General features: G+C 51.6%; 1 protein-coding gene across 1 annotated transcript in view; it reads left to right on the forward strand.

Annotated features, from left to right (window-relative positions):
* The window catches only part of NMT1 (N-myristoyltransferase 1), a 32971-nt gene extending 9550 nt beyond the window's left edge, over positions 1-23421 (forward strand). The window contains exons 2-12 of the mRNA XM_082440982.1: positions 1966-2074; positions 4534-4678; positions 10660-10778; positions 11342-11433; positions 12338-12454; positions 13246-13416; positions 14466-14574; positions 17223-17393; positions 17991-18158; positions 19169-19306; positions 20050-23421. Of these exons, the coding sequence (XP_082297108.1) occupies positions 1966-2074; positions 4534-4678; positions 10660-10778; positions 11342-11433; positions 12338-12454; positions 13246-13416; positions 14466-14574; positions 17223-17393; positions 17991-18158; positions 19169-19306; positions 20050-20070 (1360 nt within the window). The 3' untranslated portion in view covers positions 20071-23421. The remainder of the gene's footprint in view (positions 1-1965; positions 2075-4533; positions 4679-10659; positions 10779-11341; positions 11434-12337; positions 12455-13245; positions 13417-14465; positions 14575-17222; positions 17394-17990; positions 18159-19168; positions 19307-20049) is intronic.
* Positions 23422-25053: the final 1632 nt, after the last annotated feature.

Here is a 25053-nt window from a genome sequence, read left to right on the forward strand (position 1 = left end):
ACCAGGACTAGCACAAGAGAAATCTGAGGACATTCTGCAACGGGAAATAGCAGCACGTTGCCTTCTCCCTATACAGTACCACGTGCTATGAGATGATAATTAATATTCATAATAACTCCAAGGCACTTTAAGATCATGAAGCCTTTCTGAATTATAAAATAAAGCTTAAATGATACTTACCATATGGTATGTAAAATGTATTTTATACTGTTTGAATTCTTTGAAAAATTGATTATCTAGACTGTACAGCTAAAATAAAACCCTGCACTTAGCTGATTCTGTAGATTAGGGTTCACTGTACCCTTGCGTTCAACTCCTAATTTAGACTTTTTAATGGAAGATTTCCAGGGAGGATGGCAGAGTGATAGTCCGGCATTACTCCCAGTCTGACAATGCCCAAATCAATTTAGACATGGCAAAAACCAACTACAACAGTAAATTAAGGGGCTTCCCTGGTGGCGCAGTGGTTAAGAATCCGCCTGCCAATGCAGGGGACACGGGTTCAAGCCCTGGTCCGGGAAGATCCCACATGCCGCGGAACAACTAAGCCCGTGCGCCACAACTACTGAGCCTGTGCTCTAGAGCCCATGAGCCGCAACTACTGAAGACCGCACGCCTAGAGCCGGTGCTCTGCAACAAGAGAAGCCACCGCAATGAGAAGCACGCGCACTGCAATGAAGAGTAGCCCCCGCTCACTACAACTAGAGAAAGCCCACACACAGCAACGGAGACCCAACACAGCCATACATACATACATACATACATAAATCTATTAAAAAACCAGTAATTAGGAAAGCAACCTGCAAGCTGAACCTTAAAATTCATCAATAAAATGAAGGAAACCCAGAATCAAAACTATTATCCTAAAATCAACAGGAATTGGGAGAAAACATTTGGGAGCGAATGAATGGAAAATGTTAGCAAAACACAGTATAATATGTGATTTGTGTCTCAAAAATATTGAGAGACAATACAGAAAACGATAATGAGAGCCTGTAGGAAACTGTTAAATGTGGCTAAGAAACTGTTTTTGCTGCCTTCGTCGGGTGAGTCACGCAGAGGGAAAGCAGCATGAGAAACCCCCATTCCTGTGGTTCACAGGCACACACGTTTCATGTGAATCTCTTCTTAGCAGGGGTGGCTGGGTGTTCATTGTTGTTGTTTTCCCAGGATTCCTAGTGCCGGGTTTTGCCGGTGGTGATCACCCAGTCTGAGCCGGCTGGTAGTTGTGCTCAGTCCTACAGGCCTGATTTAGGCATTTCTCGTGAGCGTTTGGCTATTTTGGACCCAGATCACAGCAACATTAAACTGCCTTTTTCCTTGTTCCTTCCTCCCTTTCCAATACTGCCTTGTGCTTTAGGTCCAGATGGGGCAACTCAGAAAACCTAATGCATCGGGAGGGTGGGAGTGGAAGTGAGGGAGAGTTTCCAAAAGACTACTTTGGGCTGCCATCCCTTTAAATTCCAGGCTCTAAGGAAGTGTTGGTGGTATGAATGCCCTGTTAACAATTATCATTTGCCTTTGCCGCCAGCAACCTGGCAATCGAAAGAAAATAACCATTGGAATTCCCTGACTGTCCAGTGGTTAGGACTCCACGCTTTCACTGTTGTGGGCCCGGGTTTGATCCCTGCGGGGAACTAGGATCCCGCAAGCCACGCGGCGCGGCCAAAAAAGAAAGAAAATAAACCGCATAAAATAAAAACAAGAACAGAAAAGGTCCTTTCAGACAAATAGGCCATCCCTTGCACATCGCTCCCTCCCTGGGCTCTGGTGGGAGTGGAGAGGAGAACTGTGTCTGCTGGTGTCCTCCAAATGCCCCTTCTGGGGCCTGAATTCTCTGGTCTGCTTCTGAAGCCAACAGGCTTGATTAAGGAGGGTCTGGCTCTACAGAAAGCTCTTTGTCAGTGTAGCTCAAAACAGATGATTTTTTAAAAACCCTGCATCAGTATTTACTTTGTCTTACAGTGGTTTGAGTCCAGCCAATGACACTGGAGCCAAAAAGAAGAAAAAGAAACAAAAAAAGAAGAAAGAGAAAGGCAGTGAGACAGATTCAGCCCAGGATCAGCCTGTGAAGGTAACAAGGAGGCTCTGTTTTCTGGTGACAGAGTCGCTTTTTCAGATGAGAGGGTGTTGGGGTAAATGTATAGGAACAGTGTAGATGGACAGTCTCCGCTGGTATTACTTCGAGAGGGAGGAGTTGGATCCCTCTGCTGCCCTCTGCTGCCCTAGACCTAGGTGATGAAACTGCTGTCCTACCTTAAAAGGCACAGCACGTTAGACATGGACTCCCAAGCGTGGTGCCCCCTCAGAATTTATAGGTGCGTACCTGCATGGGGTGTTGTGCTACGTGCCATAGAGTGATTCCCTTGTGACAGCCCCTGTGGCCTAGAGCAGTGGTTCTCGGCCTCTTCTGTCTTCAGTGCCCACCACTATGAGAATGAAAGGCCTGTTCCTATTAAGGCAGACCTTTATGTATTGAAAGCATTCTGTTGATGCTATAGTTATTGTAATGAGAACTGAGACTCCCACAGAGCCCATTTCTAAGTTCCGTAGTTGAGAACCACTGGCCTAGAGCTTACATCTGAGACTGACACACTGACACAAAACCCAGAAGTATGGGTAAGGATTGTTTTGTTTCTTAAATAAAGCCACATTAAAAAAAGAAAACCTTTTATTTCAGGTAAGTGCTGTCCTCTTCAAAGTAGGCCCTGGAGGAAGCTCAAAGCATATCCATAATTCTTTTAGAATTGCCTCAGTTTACAAGCCTCACAAGAAATCCAGTCTCATTCCAGTATACCCACCCCTTGCTTTATACCTCGAAAGTCATACTCCAACTTGAATCTCCTACCTTACTGAGATATGGCTTCAAGTAATTTTTTTGATATTTTCAATACCAAACCCACTGTGGAAAAAAAAATACTACCATTATTGACCACCATGCTGGCCAGCTAGGTTCTTGCCAGGCACATCGTTTAAATTAACCCCAACCTTCAACTTCTCTACAAGGTAGATGGGGGGGGTCTTCCCATTTTAAAGACGAGAGGAGGTGGTTTACCCAGCTCTTTCAGTCAGGAATCCTAGCCCAAGCCCATGCTTTGGCTTTAGGGATTCTTGTTTGTTTCTTTGTTTGTCTGGGGGTGGGTTTTTGGATGACTCCAGGGGGGTTTGAACTCAAACCTGTATCAAAATGGTTCACTTTGAAATTAGAAAATCTCAACAAAACACCATTTATATAGCCGTTCTGTTTTTCTCTTTATGAGAGTGTTGGAATACATCGTAAAGAATTTAGAAAAAAACATAGCAAGAAGAAGAAAATGAAAATCATTTCTAGTTCTACCTCCCAGGAATAAGCAATATAAATATGTTGGTTTATATTCTCCCTTTCCTTCACAATTTAAATGAAAAAAAGATGTAGGAAAGTGAAAGTATTAGAAGTTATGGGTATTTGTATAATCTTAAGCTGGACATAAGATCCAGAAGCCATAAAAGAAAAAGTGACAAATTTCAAACTTCTCTGTAAAAGTCAAAAGGTAAACAACAAACTGGGCAAATACTTGCAATACATGAATCAGTAAATTTAAGATAATGAAATGAGTAGGCCATTCACAAAGAAAAAAATAAAGGTTTTTATATGAAAAGATGGTTAAATTTGCAATGAAAATTAAAGCAACATTTTTTTTTTCCCCTAGATTGGCAGAGATTAAGATTTGGTAAATCTGATGATGAGGGTCTTGAGAAACACGCTCCCATACACTGTTCACTGGGTTAATTGATATTCTCTTTTTAGAGAGTAAGTTGACAGTATATATAATCTCAAACGTGCATCTCCTTTTACCCAGCAAGCCTCCTTTCTTAAACTTTATCCGGCAGAAATACGTATTCAGTGAGCAAAAATAGATGTAGAAGAAAGTTCATTGCAGCATTGTCTGTAAAACTGAAGACCAAAATGCCATTGGTAGGGGGTTGGCCAGATATATTGTAGTCTGTGCACGCAGGGGATTCAGTTGTTGGAATGGGCAGGTCCATGTGACTGCGTGGAACGGTCTCTAAGACATAGTGTTTAAAGAAGAACAGTCAGTAAAATAATACTGTACGATCCAATTTGAGTTTTTGAAAATTGTGTGTGTGTTTGGAACTTGCATGCAAAAAAGTCTGAAATTATATTTGCCTCTTCTCACCCTACCTCCCAAATTTAAGACTGTTGATGACAAGGATTATATTTGAGGGATGGGACCGTTGGGTTTTTTATCTTCTGTGTGTTTTTACATTTCCGCATTGTTTGAAATTTTACACTGAGCCATGTTTTGCCGTCAACCATCGTAAGACTAAGAAGAGGAGAAGCCCTGTAGGAAGCACCTCCCTCTCATACTGCTCATCGTCAACCGCTCTTTCTCCACTTGTCCTACAACAGCTGACCTCTGAGGAGCCACACCCCTTCTTTGAGTTGTACCCCCTTAACTCTTGGACTTGAATGAATCAAAAGTGTTTATTAATATAATGGGCCTTTTCTCTCCCCAACTTTGTCTTGTTCAGATGAACTCTTTGCCAGCAGAGAGGATCCAGGAAATACAGAAGGCCATTGAACTTTTTTCAGTAGGTCAGGGACCTGCAAAAACCATGGAGGAGGCTAGCAAGCGAAGCTACCAGTTCTGGGACACGCAGCCCGTCCCCAAACTGGGTATGTATTTGCTTTCTTCCCCAGGCGAAGGCAAAGGCAAAGGCAAGGGCAAGGGCGAGGGATGTGCCTTAGCCATGCTGAGGGTTCTATGCTGGATTTGTGAGGGAGGACGAGAGAGTTCTGTTGTTCCTTGGTGGTGGTTTTTAGAGGATGGTCTTTACAGTGCAGTTCAGAAAAGACTGTTGTTCAGGGACCTTATCATTTCACAGTAACACATATTGAGAACAAATAATGGTCCTTTTAGTCCATCATCATCCAGTATAAATCTACAGAGAAAAACAGGGCATTGGCACATGATGAGTGGGGATGTGTGCTCATGGACCTGTCTTCCCACATAGATTTTATGGAGAGACTTGTTTATCTGGGCAAGTGTTTAATCTGGAGTGGGCCAGTCCCCAGCCTCTTCCCCTTGTCTCAGACAGTGCGTGCTTAATAGATGCAAAATAATTTGACATTTTGCCTAAACAGTGATAGTTTAATTCCACCTGGAATACCATATGCAGGTTTGGTCGGCACCTCTTTAAAAAGCTATGATGAACTCTCAAAGGGGTGGGGCAGGCAGAAAATAAAAGGATTCCAGAAGAGACTGGTTGTAGCAGAGTTAGAGATGCCTGCTGAGACTGAGTCACAGCTCACCTTGACGGCTGACTTCAGAGGCTGTTATTGACAAAGTTTTTGCAGTGGGTTGCATCATGCTCCTGGACCCATTGATAGCCCAGTTCCTATTTTCTATGTGACTGGGAAAGTAGGTATGTTGAAAAAAACGTGTGTTAACAACAAACATGAGTGACCTTCAGGCTGTCCATGTTACTGCTCCCCTCCAGTGACACAGTGAGATTTGACTATGTTTAGTGGGGAGGAGGGGGGCGAGGGCAGAATGAAAGCCTGGTGAGGGGAGAGGGGCAGCTGTGCCCAAGGAGAGTTGTCTACTCCAGAGTTTGCTCCTCCGGCCAGCAGGATGGACATTGCTTAAGAGCTTGTAGAAATGCAGAATCTCAAGCCCCAGACCTGCAGAATCAGAACGTGCAGGGGATTTGTGTCCCCTTTGAAAGTTTGAAAAGCTCTGCTCTGGAGCAGATGCAGTTTGTAGACAGCTTAGTCACAATCCAGAAGCAAGCTGAGACGTGCCCCCCAGAGGGTGCAAAGCAAAGCAGTGTCTGGATGGTTGTGAGTCGTGAATCAGCAGCAGGCACTGTTCTAGAACCCTGCCCTCATCCATCCACCAGGTCTGTTGAGCTGCCCAGGTCAGCCAGGTCCCAGGCCGCTGGCTAAGCCCTCCAGCGAGGCTTTGGGTCACAGTAATACTATTCTTAGGGTATTACAAGTACGGGCCCCAGTGACCACTCCCCCACGAAGCAGCAGGAAGAATCAAGAGCCACGCGTTCCACCTCTGAGTGAATTGCACGAAGAGGCAGTCCGGGGTGGGGGGCTGCTGTGCATCTTGGCTGTTTTCAGATGGGGTTTTGGTTTGATTTTATTTTTCATTAAGAATTTGCAAATGGGTGACTTTGCTCCATTCTTCATAGACATGGAACCTGGTGAAGAGGCCAGTTGGGATTAATGGGCTTCTCTTCTGCTTCTCTTCTGCTTCTTTCTCAAAGCTCATTTACTCTTTGTTGTTTGCCTCAGTTTCTCCACCTGTATGTAGACAGTGCTCCTGTTTTGCTCTCAGCTCGTGAAAAAGCCACACTATTGCTCACAGGGACCTAGATGGCCTCGGGAAGGTGGAATGAGGCTGTTTTGTTTCTTCTCGATATGCCTTCTGGGCAGTGTGGTGTGGGGCTCTGTGGAAGAGTGATCACTCCGAGCTTCTGGCCAGTCTGCCTTTCAGGTCCACGGTCAGTCAGGTCCAAATAAAGGATTCCTTTGTGTCTGTGAGTCAGCCCATAGAAAGTACCACATTATAGGCATCAGCTGGTGCACGTGGCTGAGGTGTCACCCCAGTTCTGCTTCTGACTGTTCTTAGGGTAGAGTGATTTATAGCTTCTTGCTTTAATTTTTTCCACTTAAATGGGGGCTAATAATTGTGAGACTCAAGCATATCAAGTATACTGTGTTTGCAGCACTCCCCAACTTGAGGCAAGAGTTAGATTGTATTCCACTCAAAAGACTTAGAATTCTTTAGAAGTTTAAAATCATCTGGGACTTCCCTGGTGGCGCAGTGGTTAAGAGTCCTCCTGCCAATGCAGGGGACACGGGTTCAAGCCCTGGTCCGGGAAGATCCCACATGCCGCGGAGCAGCTAAGCCCGTGCGCCACAACTACTGAGCCTGTGCTCCAGAGCCCACGAGCCACAACTACTGAGCCCGCGTGCCACAACTACTGAAGCCTGTGTGCCTAGAGCCCATGCTCCACAGCAAGAGAAGCCACCGCAATGAGAAGCCCGTGCACCGCAACGAAGAGTAACCCCTGCTGTCTGCAACTGGAGAATGCCTGCACGTAGCAACGAAGACCCATCGCAGCCACAAATAAATAAATAAATGTATTAAAAAAAAAAATCATCCTAAGTTCACCATTGAAAGGCCTGTAAACAGCCAGTGTCTTCAGCTGTGTAACAGTTCTTTGTGCTCCCAGATCAACTTTTGATCTCCCTTTTCAGACCATGTCCTTCTCCTTTTTCAGTCACCCCTTTTCCTACTCTAGTGGGGGGGTGAGGAATCCTTTTACTTTGCCTGACCTTAGTGGGGTGGAATCTGGCCGCTGTTAGATTAGTTTAAAAAGTAACTCTCCCGAAGAAAGGGAGAAGGCGGACTCGTACTTGGTTGCCCCAGGCCCTGAGAGAGGAGCTTCCCCACTTTGTCCCTTGTCCTACTCGTTTGGCTTAAGGTCTCCCAGATCTCACGTTCTTTTCTCCCAAGTCCTTCACAGGTGCACTGTGGCGCTTAGTTTTGGATCTCGGGTGTCCGCAGGCAGAGAGAGAATTTGGGGGTAGAGTGTACAGAAAGAAACCCGTTGAAAGTCCAGGGTTTTCTTTCAGAGTTCCCAGTGTCCTCCTCAGCTGCTCGCTGGCTCATGGTGGCCTAGAGACAGTTGGCTGCATTCCTGCCATGCTCTGCAGAGCAGCCCACGCCAACTCAGCCAGAGGCGCTCAGGAGCCATTAGAAGGTGGCAGGCAGGCCGGTCTCCACCGAGCAGCGCAGGCAGGAGCCCTAGGCCGCTCTCAGCTTCGCTGGCACCCCAGACCGCGAGTCTGTTCGAAGTGCTTCTGCTTTCTCAGTGTTCCCTCTAACTCTGCTTTGTCAGCTATGTCTTGCAGATGGCACACAGCCTTGAGATAACCTGTGAGAGCTGGTTTGTCAACACATAGATTAAGACTTACCAACTGAATATTGTATAAAAGTTCACTCAGTAATGTCACTTGACAAGCACTTATTGAGTGCTCTTTGTAAAATTCAAATCTCAGGATGTCACTCCTCCCTCCCTTCCCCCTTAAAGACCCGTTCAGGATGTCCCACAGCCTTGAGGATGAAGTCCAGCTGCTGTAGTAGCTCGCAGGGTCCTCCACGATTGGTCCCCGCTCTCCTCTTCAGCCTCCTCTCCTAGTTTCCTTCCTTGCCCCCCTTCATCTCCAGGCCTTGACTGTGCTGTTCCCTCAGTGTACCCACCCTCCCTGCCCCACCCTGTCCACTCCTGCCTAATTCCTAATTATCCTTGAGATCACATCTTTAGATATTCTTCTGAGAGGTCTTTCCTGACCCCTCCCCCTCCTCCCCCTCCTACCATACTTCATTGTCGTGGACTCTCATTATACTGAGTGACAGGTGCCTGCTTGCTTGTCCCTTTGGTGCCCATGATGATGAGGACCTGCGTCCGTTTCATTCGCCAGCTCCTGCCCCAGAGCTGGAGCATTCTAGGATTCTGTGAACACATGGTGAAGGCGCAAATGGAAATGCTTGGTGCATGCAGGACCTAGTAACCAGCCTAAATGAAATGATTTGGCCTTGAGACTATTGTCATATAGTGGCAAAGACCACCAGTATCTTGTCCATGAAATCATTTAGGGAAAAAAAATTGATAAAAAGGTTCTGAAGTTTAAAGATGTCTTTTGGAGGGCTTCCCTGGTGGCTCAGTGGTTAAGAATCCGCCTGCCTATGCAGGGGACATGGGTTCGAACCCTGGCCTGGGAAGATCCCACATGCAGCGAAGCAACCTAAGCCTGTGCGCCACAGCTGCTGAGCTTGTGCTCTAGAGCCCGCGAGCCACAACTGCTGAGCCTGTGTGCCACAACTACTGAAGCCCGCGCGCCTGGAGCCTGTGCTCTGCAACAAGAGAAGCCACTGCAATGAGAAGCCCGCGCACTGCAACGAAGAGTAGCCCCTGCTCGCCACAACTAGAGAAAGCTCGCGTACAGCAATGAAGACCCAACACAGCCATAGATAGATAGATAGATAAATAAAAATGTCTTTTGCAAAGGGTATAAATTCAAAACAAGATGGGAAAACTGATCAGCACCTAGACAAGACTAGAGTAGAAATCCTTGGTACTTTCCAAGGGTCCAGTCCTTGGCTTGGTAGGCTCAAAAAGTTATACGTGGCAGGGAATTGAAAGTGGATTGACTTATATTAAACCAATTCACAAGGGCTGCTTTATGAATTAATCAAAAGGCCAATTTCTAAACCAGGGGAAAAAATATATAACCTCTCTCCCAAGGAAACCTATTTGGGAGCAGCTTATAAATAAGAGTTAGCTGGATTCTTCCCTGCTGTGTCCCCATTGTTGCCTGTACTTTGCAATTTGTGACCCTTAGCACGTTGGTAATGACTCATTTCTTGAATATTTCCCCAGAAGATGGTGCATCTTGTGAGGCCAGGGACCTTGTCTTTTCCCAGCTCTGTCCTGTTACACGATGTTTGACTGGTGTTCAGTAAATGTGCCGGGCGAGAGTTAGATGGTCAGTCCTGATGGTGTTGTCCTCAGCTCATGGCTGGATGCAGCCATTTCCACTACACCTGCCCCACGGATCCATCACTGGGAGGGTCCACAGCTTCCTGTTACACGTTAGAATGGTGTGTTTGGGCCAGGAGTCCGAATGTCAATAAAAGCATGAACTGAGTGTCTAGAATGTACAGAGCCTTTTGCTGGGAGCCGTGTACTGAGTGGTCCCCTGTAAAGACTCTTTTCAAAATGTACATGAAATGTACAAAACATTTCATTCTTCTAAGTTGTGAACATGAATGAGCTCTGAATTGTAGAATCTGCCAGGGCCAAATAATTCCAGGGGCCAAAATTAAGTGGCTGATTTGTCTGAGTTTATCAGATAGGTCTCATTTGGCTGGGGTTGGGAATCAGGGCTCTGTCTTCTCAGCACCCCCCCGCACTTCCTACGTACTCCACAGGGGAAGGGTGTCTGTCCCGGGTGGAGATGTCCCGTCAGACGGTAACTTCCCAGCAGCGTGGTGTAGACTCAGTGATTCAGCCTGAAGGTGCTCACAGGGCTCTGTAAACACCGAAGGCCTGAGCTGGCAGCGGCAGTTAACTGGCCCACGTTGTTCAAAGCCAAGGCTGGCAGGGCCCAGAGTGAGCCTGGCGCCTGGACGCCATTGTCTAGCTCAGGAATAGGCCCAGTACGTTGGCGTTGCTGTTGACACAAAAGCAGCCTTGTTGCAACTCCTTATAAATCCATCCAGGTCGATGGGCCTGGGCCGGGGCCATGACAGCACTCTACACCAACCAGGAGGCAGGAAGCCAAACTAGTCAAGATAAATGTTTGTCATTCAGTAACCCAAGGGAGATTTAAAAGAATGTCCAAGAAACCAACCACCTTGGATCCCACTGATTGTTCTTAAGTTTGGCCATGAATTGGCCCTCAGCTAGGGGCCAAGGGTAGCTGGAGAGATGGTCTGCAGTTGCCAAGAACAGAGTGTTCTTCAGATGGAGGGCTCCTAGGGCCAGGAGGAATTTGCTGAGGTCAGTCTTTGCGCTGAGCCCCTTCCCTCCCCTAGGAGGCCAAGGGTGAGGCTCATGGCTGTGCTCTTCTTCCAGGGGAAGTCGTGAACACGCATGGTCCCGTGGAGCCTGACAAAGACAACATCCGCCAGGAGCCCTACACCCTGCCCCAGGACTTCACCTGGGATGCCTTGGACCTGGGGGACCGTGGTGTGGTGAGTAGGCCTGGGTGGGCCAGGAGTGTGGACCAGTTGCCACTTTCACGAAGAGGCCTGCAGTCACATGGAGACAGCTTCTACTCAGGCCTTCCGCAAGGGCTCTCTTAAGAGCTGAGCAAAGCAGGTCTGAGCAGACCCCCCATCTGTTGCCTCTGGGGCCTGCCCACGACTCCACATAAATAGCTCTTGGCTTCTCTGGCAGGTTGAGAGTTAACCCCTGCAGCTCCCCAAGGCAGATACCTTTTCTTCATGCTTTCATTTTTCTTTTTCATCCATTTATTCAGTTCCTTGTCTTAACGATGGAGTGGTTGGTTAGTTGGATGACATTCTTGGTCTGCCCTTTCATGTACTTAAGTCTGCCACTCTACCCTTGGTGGCTCAGTTTCCTATTAAGCACTAGGGCGCTTGTTCCAGGAGTCCCTGCCATGAAAAGGATTTGTGAGATCAAACATAGCTTTTGGTAGTTTGCCTTGTCCTGAAAGGCTTGGAGCCCCAGGGTACTGGAGTTCGTCCCCACCCCTGGCAGAATACCTCTAAGGCAGCTCCTCATCTCTCTACAGCTGAAAGAACTCTACACCCTCCTGAATGAGAATTATGTGGAAGATGATGACAACATGTTCCGATTTGATTATTCCCCCGAATTTCTTCTGTGGTGAGTTGTAAGGGCTTCCTTACTAAGGTTCCAGAGCCAGGCATAGAGCAGAACAACGACAGGGCACCAGATTTTTCATCCCTGCTAAGAGCCATCCTTTTAATGACAAATTAGTATGTGATTTTTGAGTTTCTGCATCTGAAGGAGACTTGCTTCTCGTGGAGCTTAGAATCGAAAACTTATTTAAGACAGAATGACTGGGTGAGGGATTCCTTTATGGAATTGGTACCCAGAAGAAAAGATCATCTGTTGTATGGTGACTTTATGTAAGAAGGGAGGGAGGGATGAGACCTGCTAAGATTTAAAAGAAAAGAGGTCGTTTTCTGTCCATTTCCTGAGCACACTCAGTTGTATGAAAATGACCTTGCCTGGCTGGGCCACCCACCCTCCCGGGCCTCGTTTAATATCCGGGAAGGTAGAGGCATGAGGCCAGCACGGAGGGGGCCTGCCTGAAAGGGGAGGGAAAGGAAGACTGGCCAAGCAGAGAGAGAGGAGGTGATGGTGCTTGCGGGGAGGTGGAGCGCAGAGCTCCAGAGGCTCCACAGCCAGCTCCCGACCATGGGACCCACTGGACTCGAAGCCAAGGAGGCCGGTGCTCCGGCTCAGGCTGTCAGAGTAAGTGAGCACAAAGAAACTGGATCAGTATGAAATCTTCACTATGACAGCCCTGGGTTGGGTGAGCAAGTAGGCCAAGTGGACTGAGCAGAGAGAATGGGCTGTAGCTCGATCCCATTGGTGTCCAGGAGGGTTTGGCCCTAAAGAGAATTAGGAGAATTGAGCTGTTCACCCCTACTCAGGGCGGTGGTAGCATGAGCTTAGAACCAGACTCAGCGGTGGAGCCCAGACAGTCCCCCAAGCCCGCTGGCGAGCAGCACCATGGCTACAGCCCCCGTCTCTCCTCTAGGGCTCTCCGGCCGCCTGGCTGGCTCCCCCAGTGGCACTGTGGGGTTCGAGTGGTCTCAAGTCGGAAACTGGTTGGGTTCATCAGCGCCATCCCGGCAAACATCCATATCTATGACACGTAAGCACCAGCGCCGCTCCCACCCCCCGCGTCCCCACCATCCTGCTTGGTCTGGGAAGGTGGGGGGGAAACATGCACATACTTTCCGTAGAAGAAAGAGGGAAGTTCCCACGAAGGGAGGGAACTTGGGTCTTGGGAATAGAAATTCATCATAGGAACCATCTGTCTGGCTCTGAATTGTTGCTGGTGCTCTTGTCTGTGACCTGGGCTGGAAGGAGTCCACCCTGAGGGCCGGTGCACTCCCTGACCAGCAGTTCAGCGTTTGCATTTGCGCCACTCACGCATCGACACACTCAAGCCGCTTCAGAAGTGGGCGGGTGTGACTCACAACCACATTGTCACGGGGCCTTCAAGCTCTGCTCTTCATTTTCCCTGGAAACGTCAGAGCCATCTACCACAGCCTTCTGGGCTTAGAGGCTGTGGATTCTTGGGGGAGTCAGAACCCCTGAAATCCTAGAATAACCCTTGACTTACTCTGTGGGGTTCTTGACGGCTAAAGGTGGGACCCCGCCAGCCTACTATTGGGGCTTCACCAGGGAGATGCTGTGGTGCCTTAAATAAAGGAGTTTGCTTGAGTCCCACTTACCTTTGGAGGTAGAGTCTGTAGAGAGTGGGCCCCTTGCCTGGTGCAGCAGAGCAGGGCGGTGGGAGGGCGTCCTAGTCCCGACTGCTGAGTGCAGGCAGAGGCAGAACACGAGCCTGTGCTGAGGGCCCCGGTCCCTGCAGGGCGCTGGACGGGATTACCTTGCCTGTTAAAAGCCTTGTCCCTGAGTTTTTTCCTCCCTCTTCAGAGAGAAGAAGATGGTGGAGATCAACTTCCTGTGTGTCCACAAGAAGCTACGTTCCAAGAGGGTGGCTCCAGTCCTGATCCGTGAGATAACCCGGCGGGTGCACCTGGAGGGCATCTTCCAAGCTGTTTACACTGCCGGGGTGGTATTACCAAAGCCTGTTGGCACCTGCAGGTAAAAAATCTCTTCTTTGCAAGGTCCTAGCGACGTGCCTGCTCTAGTTGAGGAGCTTGTGTCACCGTGAGTCACAGTTCTGCCCCTCAGCATGTGCCCAAGAGCATCTCACTGCTCTGGTGTCTGATAAGGTGGGTGGTGGTGCCCACAGGAGCCAGGTGGGGCACACAGGGGAGTGACGGGGAGGCTGTAGGAACAGCAGCCTGCACAGTGCGTGCCCTGCCCAAAGGGGTTAGGCTTTCTTAGCTCCCCCTGATTCCTTCCATTTGGAAATGGTGGGGGTCAGTCTGCTGGGGTTTTGTTCTCGTTTTTAAGGATGAGGCCAAGTCTGGATTTTTATGGTAAATGTCCTAAAGTTTTAAATGGTTGGCCCAATTTTGTTTTGAATTTATGTGGGCCGAAGAGAGCATGTCTGATCCCTGTGTGCACCAAGCACAACCTCTGCCTTCGAAAGTTCTTTGAAACAATTGAATACTCTGCCTTAAGAACTTCAAAAGTGAAAACACCAGACAAATGCTGGAAAGGAGGAGGCAGAGGCTAAACATTCAGAGAACTAGAAGTCTTTTCCATTGACTTGATTCCAGGAGTGGGGATCGCTGTTTCCAGACAAATACTGTTACAGAGGAGTGGCTTGTGAACTTGACAAAGAAAATATGGGAAGCGCTGTGGCCGCTCTGCACTCACTGTGGGGAGGTTGGAGATCTGGGGCGACGCCACTGGCTCAAGTGGGGCCCGATGGGTCTCTTACGCCACCTGCCGGCCATCTTGAGATCCCCGTGCCATTGTCTTTTTTTTTTTTTTTTTTTTAGTATTTATTTATTTGGTTGTGCTGGTTCTTAGTTGCGGCACGTGGGCTCCTTAGTTGCGGCATGCAAACTATTAGTTGTGGCGTGCATGTGGGATCTAGTTCCCTGACCAGGGATCAAACCCGGCCCCCTGCATTGGGAGTGCAGAGTCTTAACCACTGCACCACCAGGGAAGTCCCGCCGTTGTCCTTTTAATGAGACTTGCCATAGTCCTCTGAGGCCAGGACATTTGTGTCCCCACAGGTACTGGCATCGGTCCCTAAACCCACGGAAGCTGATTGAAGTGAAGTTCTCCCACTTGAGCAGAAATATGACCATGCAACGCACCATGAAGCTCTACCGACTGCCAGAGGCCAGTGGTGCTTCGGGGCCCTGGGCAGGGGCAGGAGGGAGGCCAAGGAGAGCCTCGCCCTCAGCAGGAAAGGAGCGGGGCCTGGTGGGGAGAGGGGGCTCTCTTACCAGAAAGGCAACTCAACTCGTAGTTTCCAGATTCCTAGCCTTTCCATCCTGTCGTTCTGTTGCCTGTAGCAAGGTTTTTATTTTAGTTGGACTTTCTCTGTTCTCCTGAGCCTGCATCTGGGCTAGTTTCTGTGCCATCTGTTGGCAGACTCAGAGAACACCTATTCCATGTAATTTTAGCCTAAGTGACGCATAATGGAGAGATGAATCCACTCACTGGTACGCAGCACGTCCCAGGACCCAGCGGAAATGAGCCACAGAGCATCTGCTGCTCCCTCTGCCAAGTCAGGTGGAGGAGAGGTGGCTTGAGTTTGTGAGGGGAGCCCAGATTTCCAGTCCCAATCCTCCCGCCCAGATTTTGCCACCGAAGGACTAGGCAGCCTGCAGTGAGCTGGTTTTCTCCTCTGGGCCTCGGTTTGCCTAGTTTGCCAGTGAGACAGACGCTCCTTGTTCTCCTGTTGTGCCTGTCTTCAGGAGCCTAATGGATCTTAAAATCCCTTCTCTTCCCTCAGAGCTCTTCCGGGCAGTGTCAGCACAGTTATTGGATGCCTGCTGATCAGAGGGCTGCCCGCCTGGACTCATCAGCCACCAAACTGGATTAATCGCCCTGGGATTGGGCTGATCCACCCCTGGATTGGGGTCATTAGTGTCCCGCTTTGAGAGCCCGCTGCAGCATAGTTAGGCACTGCCCGGGAAACCAGATTAGGGCGCCACGATGAGTGTCCCCTTGGGCCACTGGAGAGCATTCTTAAAGTGTAGCAGCTGGAAGAACGTCTTTGGATCTCCCCGCCTGTGGGTGAGAACCCCAGCATGGCTGCTTTTTCAGTCCAGGATTTGAGGTGTCACTTTGGGAGCTACCATGTAGAAACAAGGCCACTAAGTGTTCCCTAGAGACATCAGGATTAGCAAGGAATTATGGCAGCTAGAGGTCCTGGAACTGCAGTTTTAAATTTATTTATTTACTTATTTATTTTTGGCTGCGTTGGGTCTTCGTTGCTGTGCGCAGGCTTTCTTTAGTTGTGGCCAACTGGGGCTACTGTTCGTTGCAGTGCGCGGGCTTCTCATTGCAGTGGCTTCTCTTGTTGCGGAGCATGGGCTCTAGGTGCACGGGCTTCAGTAGTTGTGGTGCAAGGTCTCAGTAGTTGTGGCGCACGGGCTTAGTTGCTCCGTGGTATGTGGGATCTTCCCAGACCAGGGCTCGAACCTATGTCCCCTGCATTGGCAGGCGGATTCTTAACCACTGCGCCACCAGGGAAGTCCCCTGGAACTGCAGTTTTAAAAGCAATTCCTGTACACCTGAAACTAACACAACATTGTTAATCAACTATGATATAAAATCTTAAAAAAAAAAGAAGCAATTCCTGCATTAGGAAGCAGTTGTATCAGGCAGTGACTGATGTATATAAACTAACTCTACCCTGATTTCAGATTCGGCTGACCCCACCTTTGCGTGTTAAGCCTTTGGGAATGTTCCCTCAGCCCCAGTATTTACTCTGGAGTATCACATGGCTTCATTCCACTGAAGCACTTTCTAAGGAGAAGCAGCTGTGGGGTGGGATTCTGGCATGAGATTAAATCCTGGGAGTTCGGTGCTTTTCTTCTGAATTTTACTTGTAGCAGTGTCCTGCCAGGGGCAGTACTGGTGTAGTGGTGTCCAAGTGGATAGGCAAGGCGGGCATCCAGTGTAGGCTCTGCTGGGCCCGGGGTTCCATGGTGCCTGTGGCTGGGAGGCTGTCTGTGAAGTGCTCTAAGTCTGTAGGAGAGAGAGCGTGGTGTAGGAAGAGATGAGCTGCAGTTCAGTGGGAAAAGGTTGTGAGGCTCGGAGGAGAGGGGCCAAGAAAGGCTTTACTGAGGCCCAGGAGTAGCACCGGGCTGGGCCTGCCCCAGCACATCCATGGGGTGGTCAGGGTTTCTCCATCATGGCACCACTGACATTTTGGGTTGGGTAACTCTTCATCGTGGAGACCGTCCTGTGTGTTGTAGGATGTTTAGCAGCACCCCTGGCTTCTACCCACTAGATGCCATAGCGCCCCTCCCCCTAGTTGTGACAACCAAAAATGTCTCTGAATATTGTCAAATGTCCCCTGGGGGACAAATTGCTCCTGTTGAGAGCCACTGGGCTAGAGGGACAGAAGATCACAGCCGGAACAGCCACTGGTCCCGAGGGTGGAAGGTCTTGTGTTCTGTGTTAGGGAGTTTGGAACAGGGAGGGGTGTGACGGGCTGTGTTTTCTTAGGAAGCCGGCCTGGGCCATGTGGATAAGAGATTGACGCAGCCTTAGTCAAGGATGGCAGCCTTAACCACGAGGGAAAGGGCCAAAGACACTGCAGGGGCAGGACTTGTGCCAGCGTGGATGTGGACAGTGGGTGAGAGGGAGCTGCCTAGGATAACTGAGGAGTCTCTCTTGAGGGCCTGGGTGGATAGACTCAGGGTCGGGGTAGGAAGGGAAGCAGTGTGTGGTTTTTGGTTCATGTAGGACTTGAGAGGGAGCCAAGGTGCTCATGGTCAGCACATCTGATGCTCTCTGGTTCTTTCTTCCAGACTCCCAAGACAGCTGGGCTGCGACCAATGGAAAAAAAGGACATTGCAGTAGTGCACCAGCTCCTCACCCAGTACCTGAAGCAGTTTCACCTCACGCCAGTCATGAGCCAAGAGGAGGTGGAACACTGGTTCTACCCCCAGGAGAATATCATCGACACTTTTGTGGTGGAGGTGAGTGGGGAGGGGTGTTCTGGGCCTCTGCCCCGTGGGCGGGGAGGCGTCCTCCCTAAGTGGCTGGCGTCCCCAGCCTCGGTGACGGAAGAGCGATTGATGGGCGTGTTGGCACCCTAGACTTCCTTGACCATCCGTGCTTGGTCCCCACTAAAGACAGGAAGTTGTAGCTTGTGTTGGCTAAGGTGAGCCCTTCCTCTCCCCCTCCCCCACCCCCACTGGTGACTCACAGTAAAGAGAGCTGAGCCCCTCTCGGTCAGGTGAGCCTTCGACTCCCTGGCTGTCCCCGCTTGGTCTGGCGCCGGCCGGGTGCGCTGGGTCCTGGGAGCCGTGAGAAGGCCCTGTCACCACAGGCGGGGAAGGATCATGGCAGGTTCAGCCCATAGCCCGGCCTGGATTTTCCTCCCGGCTCTGTCCTCAAGTTCCCTCGGCCATGTGTTTTCTCCTCCCTGCATATCCTGTTTCAGTTTCCACCCATTCATCTAGAGCAGCAGAGCTGCCTGAGGGTGGTGGAGTGCAGTAGAAAACATTTTATTCCCAGGTTGCAGGAACCCTGTGCCTGCGTGACACTGCCTTCTTCTGTTGTCTTCCCTTCAGAATGCAAACGGTGAGGTGACCGATTTCCTGAGCTTTTATACACTTCCGTCCACCATCATGAACCACCCGACCCACAAGAGTCTAAAGGCTGCTTATTCTTTCTACAACGTTCACACCCAGACCCCTCTTCTAGACCTCATGAGCGACGCCCTCGTTCTCGCCAAAATGGTGAGGAGCAGATCAGAGGGAAGGGGCAGTGGGGCGGTGGTGCGCACAGCTCGCAGGTAGCTGCCCACAGGCTGGGGGCTTTGAGGCCTCCTCCCCCTCCTGCTCCACCAGCCTAGCACTTTCCAGCCAGCAGCTCAAAACTAGGAGGGAGCAAGGAGCGTCCACGCTAAGTGAAGGCATTGAACGCCTTCTGATTTATATCAGTGAGTTTTGTTCTCACGGTAGGCACTGCCAAGGAGCCTGAATAGCCAGGCCTGCTCGGGGAGTAGAGGCGTTCTCCTTACGACCTCCCCGGTGTGGGAATGGGGAGATTGGTGTCTGTTGCGGTGAGTCATTGGAGCGGCTGACAGTAGAGCATGGGGGGAGGGGCCCGGGCTTCTCTTACACTGGAGAGGTCTCCAGGCAGTCCTGCCCCATGGGTTCTGCCTGCGCCTGGCCCAGCCCACTGTGCGCCAGCTGAACAATGACAGGCCAGTCGCTGCCCTGGGAGAGCTTCTGATCAAGTTGGTGAGATTTAGGAAGTGTCTGTTGCAGCCTCAAAGCAGCATATCAAATGTCGTAAAATCCCTCGGTGCACAAAGGCCTCGGGGTTGGAACGTCAGGGAGTGAGGGAGCAGTGCAAATGCCCAGTGGCTCGTGGGAGTCAGCTTTTCAGAGGAAAAGGTTCAGGGCTTGGTCTCCAGAGAGGGCTGTGGAAATTACGAGAGTGTTTCCGGGAAGTGTAACAAGGAACAGCGGGAGCGGTGGCCTGGACACTGAGTACACAAGTGTGTACTCAAGCGCACACCGAGGAGAGGCCGGGTAGGGTGCTCAGAGCGTCATAAGAACCACCACCAGAGAGCGGGGTGCTGGCCGGAGTCTGGATGTAACACGGAAGCAGCAGGAGCTTCTGAAGGAAGATTGCTCCCCTGGCCGCCTGTGGATGGTTTTGATATGATAGAAAAGGGCAGGAAGGTGAGGTAGCTTTCACCTGTCTTCACCTGTTCTTGTCTCTCCCTGCCACCATGCAGAAAGGGTTTGACGTATTCAATGCACTGGATCTCATGGAGAACAAAACCTTCCTGGAGAAGCTCAAGTTTGGCATAGGGGACGGCAACCTACAGTATTACCTTTACAATTGGAAGTGCCCCAGCATGGGGGCAGAGAAGGTACGTACGTGCTAGGTGCCGCCTCCCACCGAGCTCCCTCGCAGTCAGGCCCACGGCTGGGCCTGTGCGGGTCAGGGAGTTGGCGTCTCCAACGGAACCAGGACCTCGGGTCTGGGATCCAGCATCAGTCTGGGCCCTTGAAAAGTCCCTCCCTCTGGTGACCAGACTAGCAGGGTCAGTATTCTCCTTTCAGCAGCTGATGTGAGGGTGGCAGAGGGCATAGGCCCTAGAGCCACGCAGAAGCAGGAAAGTTGTCTCCAGCCTCTCCTCCCACCAGGTGAGCTGCCTCATCCAACTGGGGGCAGGGCTTCAGGACCATCCCAGGACACTGTGCGAGTCGCGGGCCCCTGGTCAGGCAGGAAGGGAGAGTCTGAGGACCTGAGGGGGTTTTCCTCTGCTGGGCTGCTGCCCTTATCCCAGTGTGGCCCTTCCTCCTCCGCCAGCTCCAAAAGGCAGCTCAGGGCCATGGGGGTAGCTGGCATTTACGGGATGACTGACAGGTGAGGGCAGCCTTGTGCCCAGTATTCCTCAGGCTGCCGCAGCTGCTTTCATTAAAAGATCTGATGTGTAAAGCATCAGAGGAGGTTGGATGAGAGCCCCGGGCTCGCTGTGGGCCTGCTCGCTCAGCATGGTGGCGCTCTGCGGGCTCCACCAGTCATTGGTCTGCAGGACTGGGCGGGGGAGTGGGAGAGGCTTTGGACAGCTGTCACCTCAACTCTGCCTCTCCCCCTTGGCTTTCCTAGGTTGGGCTGGTGTTACAGTAACCAGTTGCCAGTGAGATTCTGGATAAAGCCACTGAGAATTCAAACCAGGAAATGGAGCCCCACCACTTGTTGGTCCAATTTTCACAAACGTGAGAATCCCTGGCAAAGGGACCAGAACTGAACTGGCTTTACAAACCGCCACTGAACTTGATGATTGTGTTGCAATGGCATAGGCTGCGTGATGTCACCTCTGGCCGTGTCTCTGGTCTCCCTGTTTTCCAATTAATCACATCATTATGCAGCCGTGATCAAGGGAATGTAACTGCTGAAAACTAGCTTGTGATTGGCATATTATGGAATTAACGGGTGAATAATAAAAGTATATATATATTATATATATATATATAAATATTTTAAATATCTTTCATGTTCCAAATGTACAAGGATGTTTGGTCTCTAATGAAAAACTGAATCCAGATCATTCCTCAAAATTAGAATCTCAGGCCAGTGCCAGACAAACACATTGGTACAGTGAATTGTTTCCTTCTGAAAGCAGGCGTTGACTTTTCTTGGGGGAGCAGGAGAAAGAGGATGTGGGGAACATTATCCAGTTCCCCTCTGAATCAGCTGGAATATTGGCTTCGAGAAGGCGGGGTGGGGTGGAAGGGCCATGCAAGCTTTGGGGAGAGCTCGGCTCTCTTAGAATGGCAGGTGGAGTCCTGGCTGGGGCTGACGCAACTCGGAGGTTTTCCTGCAGGGGCCACACCTTTTCTGCATCCTGAACCTGGGCAGTGGGGATGACCTGTGGAAGTGGGTTTCATGAATCAAGTCCCTCTTCCAATCCTCTTGGCCTGCTCCCTGTAGGAAGTCATCCTGCCAGCTGATTTTTAAATCAGGGCTCATTAGCCAGCTGTTGCCAACCTTATGTTACGGGGATAAGTCCCCTGTGAGATTATGTTTTTCCACTGCCTGGGGTGACTGGCAGTTTGAAGGGGACCTTTGACCTCCTTGTAGCATCTGGATCGTTGTGGAGACCACATCAGTGCAAATCCTGCTTAGCTCATCTTAGAGCAAAGAGCCAGGAGGACCCTGATGCCCCCAGGGTGGTTGGGCAAGGATGGCGTGGGGCCGATGATACCCAGACCTCCAGCCACCAGCCCTTGGCCTGTGCCTTCCAACCCATTAGCCATCTCTCATGCTCCTTTCCAAGACACACAGCCTGCGAGTAGCGGCAAGGAGTGGTGGTTAGACGCCGATCTGGACTTGGCGACAGAAATGATTTCCTGTTGTCGTTGTCTGAGTCTGGTTTTCACTGATGATGTTTTGTGGATTTTTGTGGTGGTGGTGGTGGTTGCTGATGCTGCCGGTGGCCCCCAAAATAATGGAGCCTCTGGTCACATGGCTGTCGTGTAGGCATTCCTCAGTTGTGCTCAGCCAAGTGGCTTGGGGAGGATTGGGCTGTGAATTGTCCGCAGCAACCCATGTCCAGGCTTGTGTGTAACTTTTGCTCTAGGAGGAGGTAAATGGTGTGGGGTGGGGGGTTTCCTGGCTGCTTTCACCTCTCAGCTACTTGTAGAGGGAAGGAAGCCTTAGCCCGCAGGCCCGTAGGGCTGTGTTGCAGGCTGTGGGTTTTGGTGAGATATGCCAGAGGCTGATTCTGCAGGGTCCCCAGAGCTGCCCCTGCACACGCAGGGGTGCTGCCAGCTTCCCGCAGACGGCTGCTGGAGCCAGCAACTCCGCTGATTGGCTTTTCATCAGAGGCCTCTAGGGGCCTCCCTTCTCCTTGTCGTCCCTGTGCTGCAAACTGCAGGCACTGATCATGGCTGACCTTTGACTCCTTGACTCCGAGATGCCCAGACCAAAGAAGCTGCTGTTCTTAGCAAGGTGTGCACTGCATTCCACGGACGGCGGGAGTCAGAGAGGCAGGGCTCGCCCCGCAGCCATCAGACACACAGCACCCCAAGGCCCAGAGCAGCCCGCCCTGTGCAGGCTTCTAAGGATGTCAGAGAACAGAGTGCCCAACTCTCCTACCTTGGGCAGGACCTGGAACTTGGAAAAGCTCCCTGTCACAGGCTTGGTCAGCTCGGGGCCAGGTCCCAGCCTGAGCTGCCTCTGAAATTTGAGGTGCACGACAGCGCCGGGAGTGAGCTTTGCCTTGGTGACTGAAGTCATGGAATGGAAACTGTGAGGCCCGTGCCTGCTCTGGAAGAAACAGATTTCCTGGAGAGGTCCCAATGTCTCCCTCCAAAACCCTGCGACTGCTCCTTGGACTCTGCCGTTGTCTTCTGGTAGGGACCCTGCCGCCTTCAGCGCCGCCGCCCAGGTCTGCAGGAGTCGGCTCGGTGGCTGCTGTTAGTCTCCTTTTTGCCCAAACAGTCCCTGGGTTCTTCACTCAACTCCTTCCAGGACTTCAGGTCAGAGAGCTCAGAGAGAACCAGTGCTTGGGGTTTGGGGCCTTGCAGGATGGTGGACCCGTGGCTGGCTTGAACCCAACGAGGGAAAGGCCCCGGGGCCTCCATACTCATCCGTGGGGACCTGCCTTGGGCAGCTGCTCTTGGTGGGCTTCCCGGGTGTGGCCCTTGCCCTCTGCCTCCAGCGCTGGGCTCTTGGACTCCATGTTCCAGATGTTTACTCCTGCCTTTGGATTGACTCTGCATTTGACCCCTGACCCTATGGCACATTCCCACGGCCTCCTGTCTCTGTAAGGAGAGAGCTGGGGAGAAAGGAGGCCTCAGCTCTGGACTGAGGTCTACTCCATAGGGCTCGTTTCCCCAACGCGTGCCCACTTCCGAAGACGCGGACGTCTGGTTTGAAGGCCAGCCCACACCAAGCCACTTCAACACCTAGGTTTATGGAAAATTTATGGAAAATTTCAGGCCTTGCCTGCAGCTCCCTTCTAACTGCCGTCACATACTTGCTGAAGCCCAGGGTGGGTGTCTTGAATTCTTTGCCCAAAGATGACCCAAAGGCCTGGATAGCTTCACAGAGCTACAGCCCGGGAGAGGGTGGTGCCAGGCCGGGGGAGGCGGGGGTGGGCAGGAGCATATTTCTGGCCGGTGCCTCCTCACCCAGGGGCAGCCTTCTTGAGGCCTGGCCCGCCTGCCCCAGAACCAGAGGAGAGCCAGGGCTGTGGTTTACTACTGCAAGGTGACGGCAGGCCTGCAAACAGACCGTCCCTAGGGAGGCTGTGGGGAAAATTTCACTCAATTCAGTGCAAGAATATTGACTGCCTGCCGGCAGGGCGCCGCATCCAGAAACAGGGAAGTGGGAAGCTTCACCTTTCTGTCTTGGCTTTTCTCCAGGCTGTGGGAGGGGCATCCATTTCCGGGGTAGGGGGAGAAATGCCAAATGCATTGTTGTTCTGCTTGGTACATCTCACTTGTTTCTAATAAAGGAAGCAGCTGAACAAAACCCTCCCTCCCTCCTGTATTCCTCTGGTCAGCAGGTGGCAGTGGAACCGACGCAGCCCCCGGCCTGGGCTGGAGCCCTCTCGCTCTGCAGGGAAGGCCCTCGTGACCATAGCACCGGGCTACTTCTGAACACCTTCCTTTGGCAAGGCTGCCCTTTCAGGGCCAGCTTGGCTCTTTGCCCCTAACTTCTCCCACCCGCCAGCAAGGAGCCGGTGCTGACTCAGGCTCCTCTGTGTAAGAGCAGCAGCCAGCCTCTGCGCCAGCACCCTCGGTCCAGGGCAGCGTGGCTCCTCTGACGGGGGGCGCAGGCACCGCCCCTCCCACTTGTCCAGGTGTCACACCTCCCCTTGCGGGCCAGGGGCCAGGTGGTTCTGTTGAGACACCGGGGGTGCTTTTAATGCCGCAGGCTGGCAGGTCCCACTGAACCAGAAAGGTTCCCAGGAAGGGCCTGAGAAACCGCATCTAGACTTCCTGTGTGTCGTGTGTGTCCCCCCCGCCCACCCCCTCTTCTCTTCCTCTGGACATTTTCATCCATTCCCCCCCATGGCTGGTGCCTCCGAGCCCCTTCCCAGGGAACCTGGGCCCTGAGCGGCACCCTGAGAGGACACAGGATCTGCCCCTGGGATCATCCATGAGGCCTTTTCCCGGTCCTCCTAGACCCCCACCTAATGTCTCTCCCCAGCCCCGGACCAGCTGACTCCAGCTCCTGAAAGCCGGCCTTCGGGCCTTCGTTCCCGTCTTAGGTTTGGGCTGGGAGAACACAGCCCTGTGGGTGGTCTCCACCCAGGGGTCTCCAGAATTATGAGCTGTGTTTCTTCTTTGCCCCCAGCTCCCATAATCAGTTCCTGTCAGCTTTTTTGCCTTCAAGACTCTCACCCTTTGAAGGCCATCTTCCCAGCCTTCGGGCTCTTCTCCTAGCAGTAAACCCTTCCTCTGCTTCACCAAACCGGAGACGAGAAGCAGGATGGGGGGCTCAGCCGGGGCGCCCGTGTTCACCTGACAGGAGCCCCAGCCCAGGGGGACCGGACAACTCTCAGTTGCCCTTCATACCCCAACACTGGACCTGGCCTCACCGTGCCCCGCACCACGCGGCTGCAGTTTGGCCGCCTGCCTCTCCTCAGAGCCGTGAGTGCTGTGTACCAAGGCCGCCCAGCCCCTTCCTTCATGGTTCCTGGACAGGGGGGCATCTGGGCCCCTTCAGAGTCTGATTGTCTTCTTTCAGACACACTAATTCATCAGAACCAAATGCCCCTCTCAGTGTAAACCGAGAGCAGGGTGAGGCTGTCACTTCCTGCATCAGGTCATGGCAGGAAGGTAGAGACAGCCCAGCCCTGGGTTCTATGGGAGCAGCTTCCAGCCTCAGCCCAGCCCAGCCCCTGCCCCAGGCCACCCTCCGGGAACTGCCATCAAGCTCAGCCCTTGTTCAGTGTTGGTGCTGTTGCTTGAGGGAACCCCAGATGCCAGGGCTCCACATTTAATCCCAGAAAGTCACCTTTCTGATAGGTTTCCTCTGCATTCTGTCTTCTGATGTCTGGGCACGCTCTCCCAGCATCTCTAGGGGGGCCTGGGGCGGCCCGCTGCTTTCCAGGCCTTTGTCTAGAAGGCTGGTTGGCTGGTGGAAGGAGAGCTCCAG

This window comes from Balaenoptera physalus, assembly GCF_965194825.1.
Source record: "Balaenoptera physalus genome assembly, chromosome: 20".
NCBI classification, from domain to species: Eukaryota; Metazoa; Chordata; class Mammalia; order Artiodactyla; family Balaenopteridae; genus Balaenoptera; species Balaenoptera physalus.